The 17,378-nt window shown below is 42.5% G+C and overlaps 1 protein-coding gene across 13 annotated transcripts in view; it reads left to right on the plus strand.

Moving 5' to 3' along the window:
• Window positions 1-1,364: 1,364 nt before the first annotated feature.
• The window catches only part of TSC22D1 (TSC22 domain family member 1), a 69,438-nt gene continuing 53,424 nt past the window's right edge, over window positions 1,365-17,378 (plus strand). For 12 of the 13 annotated variants that reach the window (XR_008974622.1, XR_008974621.1, XR_008974626.1 and 9 more), the window contains exon 1: window positions 2,503-5,375. Coding sequence is in view for 7 of the 13 variants with exons in the window: in XM_057426924.1 (XP_057282907.1) it covers window positions 2,503-5,375 (2,873 nt within the window). In the remaining 6 variants the exon portion in view is untranslated. Of the gene's footprint in view, window positions 1,880-2,502; window positions 5,376-17,378 lie in introns of those variants that run through there. The other variant, XM_057426920.1, reaches the window with a different exon arrangement.

The following is a 17,378-nucleotide window of genomic DNA, read 5'->3' on the forward strand; positions in this document are numbered from 1 at the left end:
AGTGAGCTTCACAGTTCACAGAATCAGCCTGAGCCAGTCAAGTTCTGTGAGCATTTTATCGTTCTATGGAAACCAGACAGTTCAAAGCGGTGATTTGAGACCTCCACTCAAGGATGTGTGTTTGGAGACAAGGGCGTGCTGCCAGGTGGTGAGAACATGAGCAGCTTTCTGGGCACTGGTGCACACCAAGCTGCTGGAGAAAAAGGGGCGGAGAGCATAAACCTGTACCCCTCTTTGTAAGAATGTGAGATATCCAACTAATTTTGCTCTGAAAGAGCCCCTGGAGAGGGTCTTGTTGATGGGACAGGTGACATAACGCTGATGGTGAGAATGTTGGGTTTGTGCAGCCATGAGATACCTGCCTACCTGCTGGGCAGCTGCGTGTGTGTGCCAACAGCTGCAAGGACATGAAGGAAAATCTGGCAGACATGCACACATCGAGCATCTTCAGAGATCTCGTGGTCATTGCTCTGCAATGAGAGCAGCTCAGTTTGTGACCAGGGAGACCTGGAATAGCCCTGACATGGTAGGTGCATCAAGCTTTGCCATTTGGCTCTGGAGAGGCCCACGCAGTCTCTTGACCTGTGGGATGCTGACACGGAAACAGTGTGGGAAGGTCGAAAGGTTTCACCTCAATTCTATTTAGCAACTTGAAAATACCGCTGAACAGCACCATTTTCAGAGCAGCTCTCAGGTGGTTTTCCTCTCATCTGAAGCTGCTTGTCACTCATACGTCTCCCTTGTGAATGCAGATAAACGATTTCACCTGACCCGCCGGGCGTCGTTGCCCCCGCCACCGGAACCACACCTCATGCCCTGCCAGCGGCTGGGGATCGGTGATGCGCAGCGGCCATGTCGGGGCGTGAGGAGTCACCCGCCGCGACCCCCGTCGGCGGACGGGGAAACACAAAGGGGAAGGCAGCTTCCGAGGGAGGCACCCCCGCTTTCCCCGTGCGCGGGGGGAAGGAACGGGCAGGAATATTCTGGACCGAGGGAGGGGAGGAAGAAGAAGGTGATGAACAACTTGAATAAATCTGCAACGAAGCTGAAGCGAGGGGGAGGGAGGCGGCAGCAGGAGGTCATGTGAGGCACAGTCATGCTGCGGGCCCGAAGGAGAGGCAGGGACGGCCGAGGGAAAGGAAGGAAGGAAGGACGGAAGTAGAGAGGGAGGAAGCCCTGCGCCCGCCCGGCGCCCCCTAACCATCCCGGAGTGCCGCCACATGGGGATAAAACCTCCTTCCCCCTCCACGGGCTCGGCGCCGCTCGGTAATTTCCGCCACGCAAACCGAACCCATTTCCGCCGGCCTCGGCCAGACGGGCTTTATGTCTGCCAGCGGGGCGCGCATGCGCGGCGGCTGCCGCCATCTTACGTTGTCTCTCGCCCGCCCTCCCCTTTAGCGAGCATTCCCCTCCCCCCGCAGCCCGCGCAGCGCCCTCCTCCAGCGCTCCGTGAGGAGACGGGGCCGGACGGGGGACAGACCCGGCGGTAGGGCGGCCGCCACCGACCCGTGGGGAAGAAAGGACGGGGCAGGCGCACACGCGGGAGGAGGACTGCTCCCAGGCGCGGTGCTGCAGAGGAAGAGCGGGTGCCGCCTGTTATAAAGGGGGAGGAGGCGGAGGGGGAAGGAAGAGCGTGCGGAGGGGAGCCTTCTCCAGAGACAGCCAGACACAGAGGGAGGAGAGAGAGGCTGCCTGGCTGGCTCGCCCTTCCTCCCTCCTTTTGATGGACTCTCTTGTTGGGTTGCTGCTGCTGCTGCTTTTCTTTTCTCCTTATTCCGTCTTTTTAATACCCAAAATGATTCAGCTCCATGGCTGCCACTGACGGGGATGTCCCTGCCCGGCTCAGCCTACCGCTGCCGCCCTCCTGTGCGCCAGTCCTGTACGTATCTGCGCTCTTCTACTACTACTACTACAGCAGTGATGGCGAGGGGCGCCGTCTGCCCCACTGGGCTGCCCTGAGGGTCTGCCGGCTGCCCTCACCCCGCCGAGGAGAAAGAGGCGGCGGCCCGGTGGCGCCAGCCGCGGCGAGGGCGGTTCTGCCGGCTGCCGGCGAGCCGCGGGGAGGAAGGGGCTCGCCCCCAGGGCCACCGGCATTTCCTCCGGCCCCTGCCCACCCCCGGGAGAGGCGCAGTCGGTGGGCGGGGGCGGTGGCGGCTGAGGAAGGGGGTGGTGGTGGCAATCAAAAGGGGGGGGGGGGCGAGAGGGAGAAAGAAAGTGAATGGCGGAGGATTGAAAGTGTCACATTCAGAGGCGCTAATCTATAGGCGGTGGAGGACCGGTCCTCGCCCCCTCTCTGTCTCTGAGGGGAGGGGGGTGGTTAGCGGCGGTGCCGAGGCGCCTTAGCCCATGCTCTGCGGGAGCCGGGGGGGTTGTGCGTGGTTTCTCTCTGCCCTGCCGTGAGCGCAAAGCTAACTGTGTGTGTGTGTGTGTGTGTGTGTGTGTGTGTGTGTGTCTGTCTCTCTCCATACCGGGGGATTGCACTCTTAAAATACACCCGATACAATGCACCAGCCTGACTCAGCCGCAGACATTAGTGCTAGGAAGATGGCGCACCCGGCAATGTTTCCTAGAAGGGGTAGCAGCAGTAGCAGCGGCAGCAGCTGCGTTACTGCTCCCACTGCACCAGGTACCGGCGTTGGGAGCGCTGCCCTCTCTGCCGAGGATTATCAGCCACCTTTGCTGGTCCAGCCGCCGCCTCTGTCTCCTGCAGCATCTTCATCAGCGGGTCCACAGCCGACACCCCCTCCTCCACAAAGCCTGAACCTCCTCTCGCAGTCTCAGCTCCAGCCACAGCCTCTTGCACAGACCGGAGCTCAAATGAAAAAGAAAAGTGGCTTCCAAATCACCAGTGTGACCCCTGCTCAAATATCAGCTAGTATGAGCTCTAATAACAGCATAGCTGAGGATACAGAGAGCTATGATGACCTGGATGAGTCCCACACTGAAGACCTGTCATCTTCAGAAATCTTGGATGTTTCTTTATCCAGGGCCACTGACTTGGGAGAACCTGAGAGGAGCTCTTCTGAAGAGACTTTAAATAACTTCCAAGAGGCAGAGACTCCTGGGGCTGTTTCTCCAAACCAGCCTCATCTTCCTCAGCAGCATGCTCCTCTGCCTCATCACCCACAGCAGAGTGTTGTGATCAATGGAAGTGTTCACCCCCATCATGTTCATCACCACCACCATCTTCACCACCACCATCATGGACACCACCATCCGTCACATCCTGGGGTGGGCAGTGCCCCAGTTTCCGGAGGACCACCGCCCAGTCCATCATTTAGAAAACTGTCAACAACTGGAAGCTCTGACAATGTTATATCAACTGCACCAGTTTCTGCTGCATCATCCACTGGTTCTCCGGCATCTGTCGTGTCTAATATCCGCACTACAAGTACTCCTGGAAATTTAGGTGTAAGTCCTGCTACCGGAACTAGTACCTTAAATAATATGGGTAGTGGTAGTTCTAGTGTGGCAGGTGGTGTGATTGGTACTATAAACTTGAGCAACATCACGAGTACTGCTAATGTAAATGCTTTGTCTGGAACTGGCAGCAATGTTAATGTGAATATCTTGAGTGGTGTTGGCAATGGTACGAGTGCTTCCTCTAGTGTCATTAACAATGTTACTAATCCAACTGCAGGAATGGCAGTTGGATCAAGCCAGCAGCAGCCTGCATCTGGCACGTCAAGGTTTAGGGTTGTAAAATTAGATTCTAGTTCTGAACCTTTCAAAAAAGGTAGATGGACATGCACTGAATTCTATGATAAAGAAAACACCGTTGCAGTTTCCGAAGGAGTAGCAGTAAACAAAGCAGTAGAGACAATAAAACAAAACCCGCTTGAAGTGACTTCTGAAAGGGAGAGCACCAGTGGGAGTTCTGTTAGCAGCAATGTAAGCACACTGAGTCACTATACAGAAAGTGTGGGAAGTGGAGAAATGGGAGCACCTCCTGTGGTACAGCAGCAAGCATTTCAAGGTGTGGGTCCACAGCAGATGGATTTTAGCAGTGCTGCTCCTCCGGCAATTCCAGCATCAAGTATACCACAGAGTGTTTCTCAATCACAGCTTGCACAAGTCCAGCTGCATTCTCAAGAAGTAAACTATCCACAGCAGAAGCCAGGGGTCCAGCCTCCTGCACAGGCCAGTCTAACCACTGTTACTGGGGTTCAGCCAGCCCCAGTTAATATACTAGGTGTATCCCCATCTATGGGCCACCAGCAGCCTGGCATTCAAAGTATGGCTCAACAGCAGCTACCATATTCTCAGCCAGCGCCGCCTGTGCAGACTTTGCCGGTTGTGCAGCAGCAGCAGTTGCAGTATGGACAACAACAGCAGCAGCAGCAACAGACAGTTCCTACACAGATGGCCACAGGTCATGTTAAGTCGATGAACCAAAACTCCGTGACAGGGGCTGTGCCAGACTACATTCAGCATCAGCAGATCCTTCAGACTCCAGCCCCTGCCATGCAGCCTAGTTCTGCAGGAGTAGGAGCAGGGCAACCGGTTCCCGTTGCCCAGGCACAGGGCATGCAGCCTTCAGTACAAGCACATCCAGCCGCTGCCCCAGCTCAGCCTGTTGCACATGCTCCAGCAGCAATACCAGGTGTAGGTACCAGTGGTCAAATGCTGAATGTTGGGCAGCAAGGGAGTGTAGCTGCTGTGGTGCAACCACCATCTGCTGCAAACCAAATTCCACCTCCAGTTATGCCGTCAACGGCTGCTCCTCCATCTTCACAAGTAGTGCAGCCTGTGCAGACAGGAATAATGCAGCAGGGATTACAGGCTAGCGCTTCAGGCCTTCCTCAGCAAATGGTCATAGCTCAGCAAAGCACTTTGTTACCTGTACAGCCACAGGCACAAGGAGTGGAATCTGTTGTCCAAGGGATGACTGGCCAGCAGCTACCTGCAGTTAGCCCTATACCTTCTGCTAGTACTGTTCCTGCACCAACTCAAGCTGGTTCAGCTGTGCCTCCTGGCATACCTTCTGCTTCTATAGGTTTGGGACAGCCACAGAACATAACACAAGCTTCGGCTGTGCAGAATGGGAATTTGTCTCAAAGTGTTAGTCAGCCTCCCTTGATATCAACAAGTATAGGTATGCCAGTGGCACAGAGTGTGCCACAGCAGATGCCGCTAAGCTCTACCCAGTTCCCTGCACAGTCACTAGTTCAGTCCGTTGTAAGCCAAATTGAAGATGGCAGGCGCCCTACAGAGCCTTCCTTGGTGGGTTTACCTCAAGCTGCCAGTGGTGAGAGTGGTGTTGGAGCGTCGGCCGTTTCGGATGGCGGTAGCAGCAACGTGCCATCCTCTGCTTCCCTCTTTCCACTGAAGGTGCTGCCATTGACGACACCTCTGGTAGATGGTGAGGATGAAAGGTAAGACTGCTTGTAACTTTATTAAAGATAGATTGCCTGATAGCTTGTTTTGCACTAACTTGCAGGTCTCGTTACAGCCATTCTGTGAAATGAAGTAGTGTGATGTTTGTGTCTAATTAGAAATATTATTTCTCAGGTCCCAGCGCATGTAGGTATTATATTAAAATACTTGTTTTTCTCTTGAGGGGGTGGGTTGTATTGATTATGCTCTGAAACTACTGCGTGGGTAAATTGTGTTTAACAATCTGTGACAGTGTGTCTTCCCATTGTATAGAGGAAGACAAAAGAATACTGTGGAATGTGGGTATGATAGTAGTGATTGTAGTTTAGATTATTTATCATATTGAAATAATATTTATTCTTAGGTTTGTTTTTTTTTTCTTTTTTTTACAAGCCTGGACTTCATCCTGCTTCAGCTTCTCTTTTTCAAGTATTGCCTTTACTCAGGTTGAACCAGTTGTGAGTCTGTGGTGTATGTAGAAACCTTCTCTTTGACAGCCAAGCAACGCTTTAAGCAAATGAGTATGGTGGGAAAAGGGAGGTTCAGCCACACTGTTGTGGCTCTTTAAATTGAACTTGGGGCACTTTTGGTCTTGGTGGTTTTGCTTCAAAGTATTAATCCATTGCGAGAGCCGCTCAGGCCTGTGGAGGAGTAGTGAGCCTTTGAATTTGATGTGCTGATTCTCTGTAGTCATAGTAAGAAACTGCACATGTTCTCCCACTTGCACTTTTTCAGATAAATGGCCATTGGCTGGTCCTAGTAAGTAGTATGTGCATGTCAGTAGTCTTATTTCTTTGACAGTGTTTGCAGAGAAGCTGTGTCAGCTTTGAAAGGTCCTTGCATGTGCAGGCTGAAGTGATCTGAACAGTGGTTCTAGAGTGCAATTCTTCGATATTATGTGTGGAAATTCCTCACTGTATTGAGAATCTCTTGTTACATGCATTTACAAATGGACAGCAATACTGTGGTGGTTCTCCCTGAGAACTTCTTGTCTAAGCAACAGCTACATTAATAGAAGTAACTTTAAGATAAACAGCTTGTCTTGAGAATGTGGGAGAGGACAGAGAAGAAAATCTGAAGACTTGGGGGGGGGGGCTGTAGGGTGGAAATAAGGCAGTAAACACCTACATGGGGGGGGAAATGGGATAGCAATGGGAGGTGAAGTGCTTCTTAAGTATCATCTTGGTGCCATATCTTAAATCAGGAGTAATATCAGTGGCCAAAGTTTATTAAAAAAAAACAAACCAAAAGAGGTTGCTGGAAGAGGCTTGATTCTTACTGTTGAAAATACTAATTCTATCAGCAGTATCTGATTATGTTGATCATGAGGTGTTGACTGCCTTAGTGGCTTTCATCATGTCTAAGATGCCAGAGAGCTATAATGAGTAGCAGCTTGTCTTCCAGAAGTGCTAGAAGACAAGTCCCAACTGTTTCATTCTGATTGTTTTTTAGTCAATAAGTACATGAAGGTGGTAGAAGACAGATTGAGGTGTTAAAGCCCACAGTATCACCAGTATGCTACTAGCAGTGAATTTTCTCAAATGTTTTTTTCATTTTCCTTCCTTTGATCTTTCTACAGCAGGACATTAATTCTGCTCTTCATGTGTCCTGTTTGTGTTTGGTGGTGTTCTGTGTGTTGCTGTTTTTTTCTAACCAAGCATCCAACCAAAGCTTCTTAAGCTTTCAGGGTTGAGTAAGAGGATCATAAGCTCATTGATACTCATTGTTTTGGAAAATGACATCTAGCATGTGACTGTACCCTGATTTTAAGAGCATATGTTAGCTGTTTGTCACGATTGGTAGTTTTTCCAGAATACTTAAATCCCTCAGGGTAACAATAGCCAGAAATACCTTCTTCCTCTGTTATTTAGCTAGCCAAAGATCATATCCTTTCTTCTCCCATGCGCGTTGTGTCTTTGTGTCATCTCCAGGTAGACTACACTTTTGTTTAGCTGCTGTTGGAAAATCATTTAGATTCTTTACACAGAGCAGGATATGACTCTATTAAATGGAGACCAAAAATAATTGTGGTTTTTTTTTTTTTTTTTGCATGGCAATAGCAGTCAGGTCACTTTTGTCCAATCAGATAATTTACAGCAGCAGTTCTCCCTGTATATGTGTAACATTAAAAACTTAGTGCCATTGCTTCTGTTTCCTGTTCCATGGGATGACAGGGTGAGGTATTAACTGTATTGTGATCTTGACTGGAATTTCTTTTGGTCCGGAGCTCATTGCTCATTAAAGGTAGTGCAAGCTATGCTGTTCTGCTTGGCCTCTGACTTTTCTGGCCATTGGATTTCTCTTAATTAGAGTTCTCTAGAAAGGTTTTTGTTTGTTAGATTATTCCCTCTTCTACAGGAGACAAAGGGTAGTGTATTGTAAAAGTACATAAACAGTTAAGAAGCAGGTATATTGTAAACATGTAAAATCCTAATTTCTCTGTCTCATGTGCATACACATGTATACATCACTGAAGATTCATATCAATACATCCCCAGTGATTATAAACCTGGCAAGGAAGAAGGTAGAAGAAAGAAGTAAGTGATGACATAACTGGGCCAGTGAAGAAGCTGTGAAATTCCATATAATGTGCCTTTGAAAAAGCAGCTGACCCATGTAATGCCTGGTTTAGATTAACTCTCAGCTTTCCTTAAACTTGTATATAATTGTGTTTAAAGATGTGCCAGTATCTTTAAGACTTTAGCCCTGTTCAGTTTTTTGTACACCATTTGCAGCTCTTTCTACGCCTGTTATCAGGGCATATCAGCCTTTTAAATATAGACAGTGTGAAGTGTATCCTCTTTGAAAACTGTAACCTTTATTTCCCTGGTATGAATGATTGCTTTAATATGTATTTATTTCAAGTCATGGTAAAGATTAACAAAAAAGGAGATGCTTGGCAGAATGCTGTATGGAAAATTAATTTACAAACTTTATTAAAGGGAGGATACAAATAATACTGTTAGTTTCTCTATTTAAAAAACAAAGAAAAACAGCCCAACCAAAAATCAAATGCAAAGAAAACCACCACCCCGAGTTCTCCTGACTAGTCTGCCGTCAGCTTGTGTGGTATGCCATAAATATTTGTATGTTTGTAGATTCATCCTCCCTTCTAATATTTCCATCTGCAAAAATGTAGGTCACTTTCTATTTTCTTAGCTTGAATCATGGTATGGATTCATTTTAGTGTGTGATTCTCATATAGTTTCTTGGTTTTGCATTAGTTACCTTGATTTATTAGTACAGTTATTAAATCATGTCAGTTTTAGATATGATCTTTTGAGCTTAGTGTTTCATCTCTAGAAATGTAGAAAAAGTTTTTTTTATGCTTTTGAAACTTAAGTATGGGGAAATACTTATACTGCAGTGAATTCTTTCGTATATTTATAGTTATTCAAAATCAGTTTTATATCTCTCCTAGACTATACTTTATTGTGCTTTGGATGCTTGCAGTAAGATTTTGTACGGACTTGTGTAAGTCTTAAGTTACCCGTGAGGTAAAATCTTAAAAAAATCTATGTATTTTGCAGCCTTTATAAAGGCTGCTCTAACTGAATTATTTTAACTTAATCTCAAATGTTGTTTACCATTACTCAAAAGCAGTTTTTGTGAGTGAAGGATAAGAGAGCTAATAACTGCCTCCCTGTCCTTGACAGCATTTTCCATGGAGTTGCTTTCATTTTTTAGTCTGATGCAAGATTTTTTTTTTTCCACCTGCTTGTGCATTTCATCCAACAGTGAAGCAAAAAACAGAAATGAGGAAAAGGTGATGGTGATGATAAACACAGAAAATCGTCATAAAGATATTCTTTATTATCTGACAATCTCACAATTTTATTTTTCAAGAGAAATTTTTATTAGAAGATCCCTTTACAGCTAAAGGAAGGAAGAGGGGAGGGAATGTTTTCTGTATAGGATGTATGTTTTAGCTTGTTACTAAGTCTGTGGAAGGGCTGGAAGACTAAAACTGAATGTGAGAATTGAAAGACTTGTGAACAGCCTTTGAGAATCTCTAGTAGTAGTAACTAGTAGTATTCTAACTTGTAAAGCAAGAATACAGTCAGGAAACTGGATCAATTTTCATCATGTATGTGAGTAGTAGGAAGGGTGAACAGGTGCAGATGAGATTTTTACAGTTGTAACTGAGTACTTCCCAAAGATCTTAATAAGATGTGGCAAACGTATTAAAGTAGAACTGGAAATTTCAGTTGAATGTTATTTTTGATGTACTTTTTTTTTTTTTTCCCCAAGCTGTTTCAGAGTTTATATGGGCTTTTTGTTTGCTGTAGGTCTTGCTTCTGTATACATGATGAAAAAGGGAGGTATTTCTAGAAGATACTTCAAAAAAAAGGATTTATGGTGGTTTAGCATAGATGGTGGTGTTTCTGGACTTGCATCCTAGGGGCAGTGTTGCTGTTCCTCATTTTTCAGATTTTAAACTTGCTTCAGAGTTATGCCATCAATTTGAAAATGGCATGAGTTCAAAAAGTCTCTTCATATCTTCAATTTAGCTATTTATGGAAGTTGAAAACATAGTTACCCTCAGTAACGACAAGTCACATGAATAAAAAGAGCGCTTCGGCAAAGAAAACGTGGTTGCTATTGTGTCATGCTGAGAAGTCCAGCTTCTCATTTCATCTGATGAAATAAAATACCCGCTGTTGGTGGAATCGACTTTCAGCTCTCTGCTCCAAGTAAAGAAAAATGTAGAATGTAGAGCCTGTACCTTGTGTATCTGCTGGCCCAATGTAGGTGCCAATAACTGTTTAGATGGACCTTTTTCTGATGTCTTTTATAGATGAGTTCTGTGCATGCCATGGTGTACCTTGAACTAAGGATTGCTACACTGCTTGTATTGCACTGTTTTTTAAAGATGGGCAGAATTCAGATTTCAGGGGGTTATAAAAGCAGTAATTTAGCACTTAAGGCAGATTGTTGGAGGTGCTGAGAAATGTATCTCTCTAGCTCATAATGTGCTTTTCAGAAAATGTTCCTTAGCACTATAGGCTGTGGCTGCTCTTTGGAAACGGTCAGTGTATAAGCAGACTAAATCATCTGTGTATGTGTATGTAAAAACAAAAGGTTTAAAAATATTTCATATTGAAAATAAATCTTTGTTACCATTTTAAGATTTGCATTCTTTACAGGATAATCTGGAAATCAGAATAATCTGTTTGTTAGTCTGTATATTGGTAGTGAAGTGTTCCAGCCTTTAGAAATTACTGTGATCTAGATAATGCCACAACAGAGTAATGACTGTAACAGTCAGTGGGAAGCTAGCAAAGTTTTGAGGATGGGAGGGGAAAAGAGTAATACCACCTCTGTCCCCGATAAAAATCCCAACACCCAACCCCCCCTGAAATGTTAATGCATCTTGTTTAAGTGTAGGTAGACATATGAACAGCATACCTGTGCTACAAAACCCCACCTATAATAAAGCTGTGCACTTCACAGAGGGTAATAAATAAGTCTTTTCAGATCTATCAGCTTAGGAAGTAGATCAAGTTGTAAACAATAATATTGCTAGTAAAGTCCTTTTAGAAGAAAGGACTACACATACCTGGATATCAGTGTAATAATGGCAAGTGTATCCTTGCTATGACCTTTTGGGGAATAATTTGTGGTCTGGATTTGCAGATTGGTGTAGGTGAAATGTAAAAAAACAGAAGAGAACGATGTGTCTATTCTAATTGAATTAATGCACTGGTTCTCTTCTTGATTAATTTATGAGACTAAAATGTGCTGTATACAATATGTATTGTATTTCAACAAATGACTGAAAAACTTTTTTTTGAAGTGGGCCTATACCTTTCATTTACTGCACTCAGGTCACCAAAGGCAATGCTATTAAGGAAGAGCATGCTTTAACAGCAGACTAAGCAGGGACTAAGGGTAAGATTATTGAATAAATTATTTCATGGTAATGATCACCGTAAATAAGGAACTAGTTTATTCTGAATGCGATTGTACCAGAAACCATAGCCTAAAGCTAAGATGGAAGGAGCTCTTGAGTGACTAGAGATACCACTTTATTTCTTGTAGCCTGCTCTAAAGCATTCACAGCTAGGAATTGCATGATGGAAGTGCCGTATAATTATGGTATCAAACTGGAGCACCTGATCATCCTTCTGGCTTTAATGTCTCGCAACACTTTAACTCTTGCTGTGCCTTTAGAATTTGCTAACAAAGATAGTAAATATTCCACACTCAGCTGTGGTGTAGAAACCCTTATCAGCTCATTTTGTGCAAGCCTTCAAGCATCTATAGTGCATTATTGGTCTCTGATGCAGGGTTTGGTTTGTGGTTGCAGTTATATGGAAAAGTCTTCATTTTCCACTGAAGCTGGATAGACTTTCTCAAGAGAGAGATTTAGAGGTTATAAATGTTTGGCAGGCAGGGATTTTAATGATCCCATGCGTGCAAATGCTAGAGTATTGCCTGTGATAGTTCAGTGTGAGTTACCTCACGGATTTGTTAGTACCTACTGAACGAGGACTTCTGTCTTGGGTACTGTGTAGAGGTCAAGAATGGTGTTTATAATAGTTCAAATGCAGTATTATGCTTTAATAACTAAATGAAATGTAATTTTTTTTTTGCTCTTGCAAAGTAAAATATTGAACACTTTTTAAGGTAAAAAAGTCACACTAAACTGGTTCACCATTTTTCTTTGCAATTTCTTTAAATTATTTTGGTGTTATTTTTCATGTCAGGAATTACTCCTTTTTTTAATTTTTTTTTTCTACTCTACAGTCTTAAGTTAAACTGATGGATCTTGACTTCAGCTAAGTTGTTTCACCCTTTTTTTTTTTTAATAATTCATTTAGTAATTTTCCAGACTTTTCACTAGTCTTATCATAATATTTTAAGTTAAAATGTACATTCAGCCTAAACATTATTACTGTATATTTAAAATAATGCTGTAGAGATTATTTAAAAAACCCCACTGCAACAACAAGAAGACCATTTAAATGGGGCTCTATAAAGGCAGGAATATGTTTCAGTCTGAGTGTTGCTTCGTATGTGCTTCATGTATGAAGCCAAACATTCATCACTGAGCTAAGTGTGAAAAACTCACATGTAGGTATGTCTGTATTTGGGCACTTAGGCCAGTGTGTGTTGTCATGTTTTTTTCTTTGTGTTTTTGAGGTGTTTAGTGTTGGTGGAGCTTCATATATTAAGTACCTTTGACAGTCAGGACACGTGTTTTAAGTATCACAGGCATTCAGGCTTGAAGTCATTGTGTCAGTTTGTTTCCTCTTGCAGTGCAGGGTTAGGGATGGCCCAGAACAGTTTAAGCTCTGTTATTCAGCAGAGAATGGGTACCTAAACAAACCACTCTGCAATTAGCCTTCCTTGCTGGGGTTGTACAAACTGCAATGGGTACAGAGTAGGAAGAAGTAAAGCGGTTTGAGGTTTTGTTTATCATCAAGGATTAGAAATTCAACACATTTTTTAAGCTGACTGTAATCTTTGAAGAGCAACAAATGTAGGTACCGCTGATGCTTGTTTTTTTTTTTTTTTAATGAAACTCTCAGAAAACTCTGCTTCATGTTTAATAAAACTTATGGGGTATCTTGATCAGCTGTTTATATACTTTTGAATAATCCATTCTTTTGAATACAGTGGAGGAGTACAGTTTTATAAATTGCTAAAACAGGCAGCAGAAGATCCCGTAAGTTTAGACATAACAAAGATATGAAAGGGCCCACAGACTGTTTTAGACATAACAAAGATATGGAAGGGCCCACAGCCTGTTAAAACAATAATTTATAGACAGTAGTTTTGGTAAGGTATAGATTTGCTAACAGCTGGAAGTTGGTTGTGAAGTGTTTTATAATGTCCTGCTTAAGTGTGCTAAACCACTTGGCCAGGCAGATTGTTTGAGCTTGTGTGTGATTTAAGTGCTTGTCCAGCCTCCTGTTTATATGTCTTTTTTGGGTGTGTGTGGGGGGTTGTTCTAATTAGCATGGATATCCAGCAGGAACTCTTCAGGGCTCTGATTTCTTCGTGTGTAATCAAGATTCGAACTGCTCCAGCCGTCACTTAAGCAACAGTATCAAGGTACTGGGCTAAGCACTGGGGACAGTACTGAAAGCTGCTGAAAACGTGGATACATGTTCAACCATAGTCTTACTGTCTTGATACATTTAATAGCAGAATTTTTTACCACTACACTGCAGTGTAGTTGTTCAAGATGAGTTATGCAGGTAAGGTAATTTCAGCTCAGGGTGCTGTTAGTGTATGCTTATTTTTGTTACACTTGGTGCATTCCTGTAAGATTAGAAGATGCAAATCAAATCTAAGTTACAGCGTTTGTTTGCGGACACTGTTGATCTTTTATTTGACCCATGAGTCTATAGATTACAACAGTCCTAGTTACTGATAACAGAGTGTTAATCTTCTTCCATGCTTCTGTATCTAGTCAGTAGTCCTTTTAATTGCATCTTTTAATTAGTTTCTGAATTTAGCATCTGTTGAGAGTTGCTTGTGCTTGGTTTAGAAATGGTATTTTTCTTTAAATTGTAAACAAATGTATGGTATGGAAATAACTTCTAAGGTTTTCCCAGTAACTTTGACCTCCCTGTGCAATATAGAGGGATGAATGTCTTTTAAGCTTCCTCTGACCTTTGCTTCACCCACCTCCATGACAGTTGTATATAGAAGACAGAAGTAATGTCTGGCAGGCATAACTTGTATGTAAGAAACTGCAGAAATCAAGTAATTAAAAATGCAACCATACTAAATTTATATTTCTATGTATTTAGTGCTGTTACAGCTTGTAAGGAAGATGGTGATTAAAAATTAACCTGGTAACTCATGTATGGTTGTTTTCACTTCCTGTTGTAACTGCAATTTTGAGATACTTGTCTTTTTAAAAAGGCATGAGCAAAAACTTCTCAGGCAGAATCTAAATTGTGAGTGACTTGTTTGGCATTATATTACCACTGAGTTGGGGTAAGCATAGTAATAAAAATAACTTCTCTAGATTTCCTGGAAGATTATTTTCAGCTTGGTAATTTTACTGCATATATATGTCAAAGTATCATAATGTGTTTTTGTACCATGTGAAAAGATTCCATATGTCTCTGAGGAAGCTTGTCTGTGGACTATAAACAACATTTTAATTCTTACCTCTAGGTTGACTCTGACAGAAGTGGAACGTTTTTGTTCCCTCTAGGGTTTCATGAGGCTTCATGCAGCAATGCCTGCCCTATAGAAAAGCACATAAGGCAAAGCAGAACAGCTTAGAATCATAGAATAGTTATGACTGGAAAGGACCTTAAGATCATCTAGTTCCAACACCCCTGCCATGGGCAGGGACACCTCACGCTAAACTTGGGAAGTTTCATGATTGTTGTGTGTGTAGAAATTTGTGCATGGTGTTAGTTATCATTGTCCCTTTGTCACTTGCAGTATGGGGTTCTCAAACTCTGAGTGTCCTTGCAATCTAGCAAGGATTTTGTAGTAAGAATTAAGTTTATATTCAGCATTCTTGTTTGCTTGTTATAAGCTGTAGTGAAAATCTTTACCTGATCTTAACTTGAAATATCTGCTGAACATCTTGGTTAATTTCTTGGTAAATTATTTGGTTTAAAATTCTGAATGCTGCCTATCTATATACATGTATATGAGAACATACAAGGCTTAGTTCTTAAAAAAAAAAACCCAAAACAAAACAGAAAAAACAAACCTGAAACAACTGAACAGACTTGCTGGTGAGAAAAGGAGCAATTGCTGCTCTTATGGTTTCATTTTCTTGCATTCATGCAAAATAAGGTCAAGTAAAAGTAAAATAGAAGGAACCATGAGTTAATGTCTACGTATTTTAAGTACTTGTTAAATAATTTACTGTAGCAGTCAAATGAATTCGAGGTATAAATGTACCTCTTTAATCTGTTGAATGAGGTTATTATGTTAAGAATGGATCAGCATATTGCACTGCCAAGTGTTTCTTTAGTAGGCCTAATATCCTAAATTGGGTGAAATGGCAAGTTACTCATAAATGTTCAGGGACTGGTGCAGGATGTGCATATGCCTGCATGTTCTGTTCTTTCTTTCCAAGTTTGTGATACTCTTTCCAGTTCCATAATTGCTTGTGAAAGGGAGGGGTTCCCAAGCACATACTTGATTGGAGGGAGAGGTGGGAGGAATGAAAGTGTGAAATGTTTATGATGGTGATTTTGGTTTTCTTCTTTCTTTTTCTGGTGGGGAAAGGGATTTTAATTTTTGAAATGATATCAGGCATGTGTGTGTTAGAGCCAAGTATATGCAGTTCTTGGCAAGACAGCATCTTCTTATTTACGAGCTGGTAGCTAAAAAGGCCTGGTTGTGAACCGGGGCTCTGCTTTTCTAGCCGCTTTATAACAAAGAGCGGAAAAGGCAATCCTAAAGGACTTGCTGTTTGATGTCCATATCATTTCTGAATTGATTTTGAGACGGTGATGCTTTAAAGTAGGCAAAATCTTAAATGTTTTTAGTGGTTTCTGAAAAAACAGAGCAGCAGAGCAAGATAGTCTATCTATTCTTGTAGAGATGTACCCTGTTAATAATGAAGTATACCATCTCTGGAGTACTGCTGCATTGAAAATTGAGTCCCTGTTCTGTCACAAAAGCATGGGTTAATCTCTTTTGTAAGGTTTCACAGACTGCTCTTGGGATGTGTAGATTCTTAGTGCTGCTTGTTTATGCTGGAGCATGGTGAAGTAAATGAGCAGTCTTTTTATTTCATTGGAAATTAACATGTAAATGGAAGATGATGGCTTGCATGAAGATATTTTACAGCTTCCAGAGAGTTCTGTGATCTGTGGAAGAGAGAAAATAAGTAATAAGTTATAGCAGGCCGTTGTGGCTAGCAGTACTTATCTTTACTTTTTGCATTTGCCTGACCAGAATCCAATCTCTGGGAATGCTTAATATGTATATTTACTGTCTACATACTTAAAATATTTAGAACATGCTTTTTAGTGCCTGTGAAGTTACTGGATAAAACTGTTTTCTTGTAAAGTATTACAAGTAGACCTCCAAAGAATTCTGTAAATGATGTTGAAATTGTGTGAAGCATTTGTAGGTATTTCCAAATAGAGTTTTGTCTTGATTTTTACTGATGTGAAATTTAAGAAAGCCATGCAAGCTTCCCTCTTAATACTTCTGAATTGGGGAGATGTTTAAGGATGCTTGCTTATTCCAATCTCAGAACATGATAAACTAAATCATTCTTAATGTTCCAAGAACATCTGTATTTTACAAATATGCAGAATGTCTTACTCATGATTATGTTGCAAGAACAAAAAAAAAAAGAAAACAACACTGGGATATCTTCTTAAATAATGGATGTTGTGTTAGATGGATGATCAAGTCAGATCAATGTAACCATGCAGTTATCCAAAATCCCAGATACCCTTTCTTTAGTGCTTCTACATCGGCTTTAAAAATCCTTTTATTTGGTGAATTTACAGTTACTCTATAGAATTCCTTCCTCAAAGTTGCTTTTTGAGTCAGATAGCTCGAACAGAAGTACTTTCTAGGCGCTAGACCTGCTGTCTGGGATGTAAGAGGGGGTCGGTATCTTCTGGTTTAAGCCTGTGGCCTTTGTGGATGCAGACTAACCTTCCTATGCTTTTGTTCCTGTGATAACTAGACCAGTCATATAGATTGCATTCATCGAATAATACTGCCATGTGGGTTTGCACAATTTTGCTCAGCAGTTGCATGTTTTTCAGCCACTGATTTGTGTTTTCTGCTTCTATTGAAAGAGGCAAGATGCAAAAACAAAGCCCTTACAGAAATCATGAGGTTGCCAGAAAGATCTGCATTTTGCCTCAGAAATAGAGTTAAAAGTAGTTACCACTGGTAGTCTTGTCTGCCTAAAGTGACCACAAAAGAAATGTATCAAACATAATTGCTGGGAAAAGCAGGCTTTTCTTTATAAAAGAAGATCTAGGCATGTCTGAATACTATTTAGTTACAGTGTCTGTCAGTGAATGTGACTAGTTTCTGTAGGA

Source organism: Pezoporus wallicus, unplaced genomic scaffold (assembly GCF_028554395.1).
Source record: "Pezoporus wallicus isolate ANWC-B61680 ecotype Strahan unplaced genomic scaffold, APGP_CSIRO_Pwel_v1 contig_7113, whole genome shotgun sequence".
NCBI lineage: Eukaryota > Metazoa > Chordata > Aves > Psittaciformes > Psittacidae > Pezoporus > Pezoporus wallicus.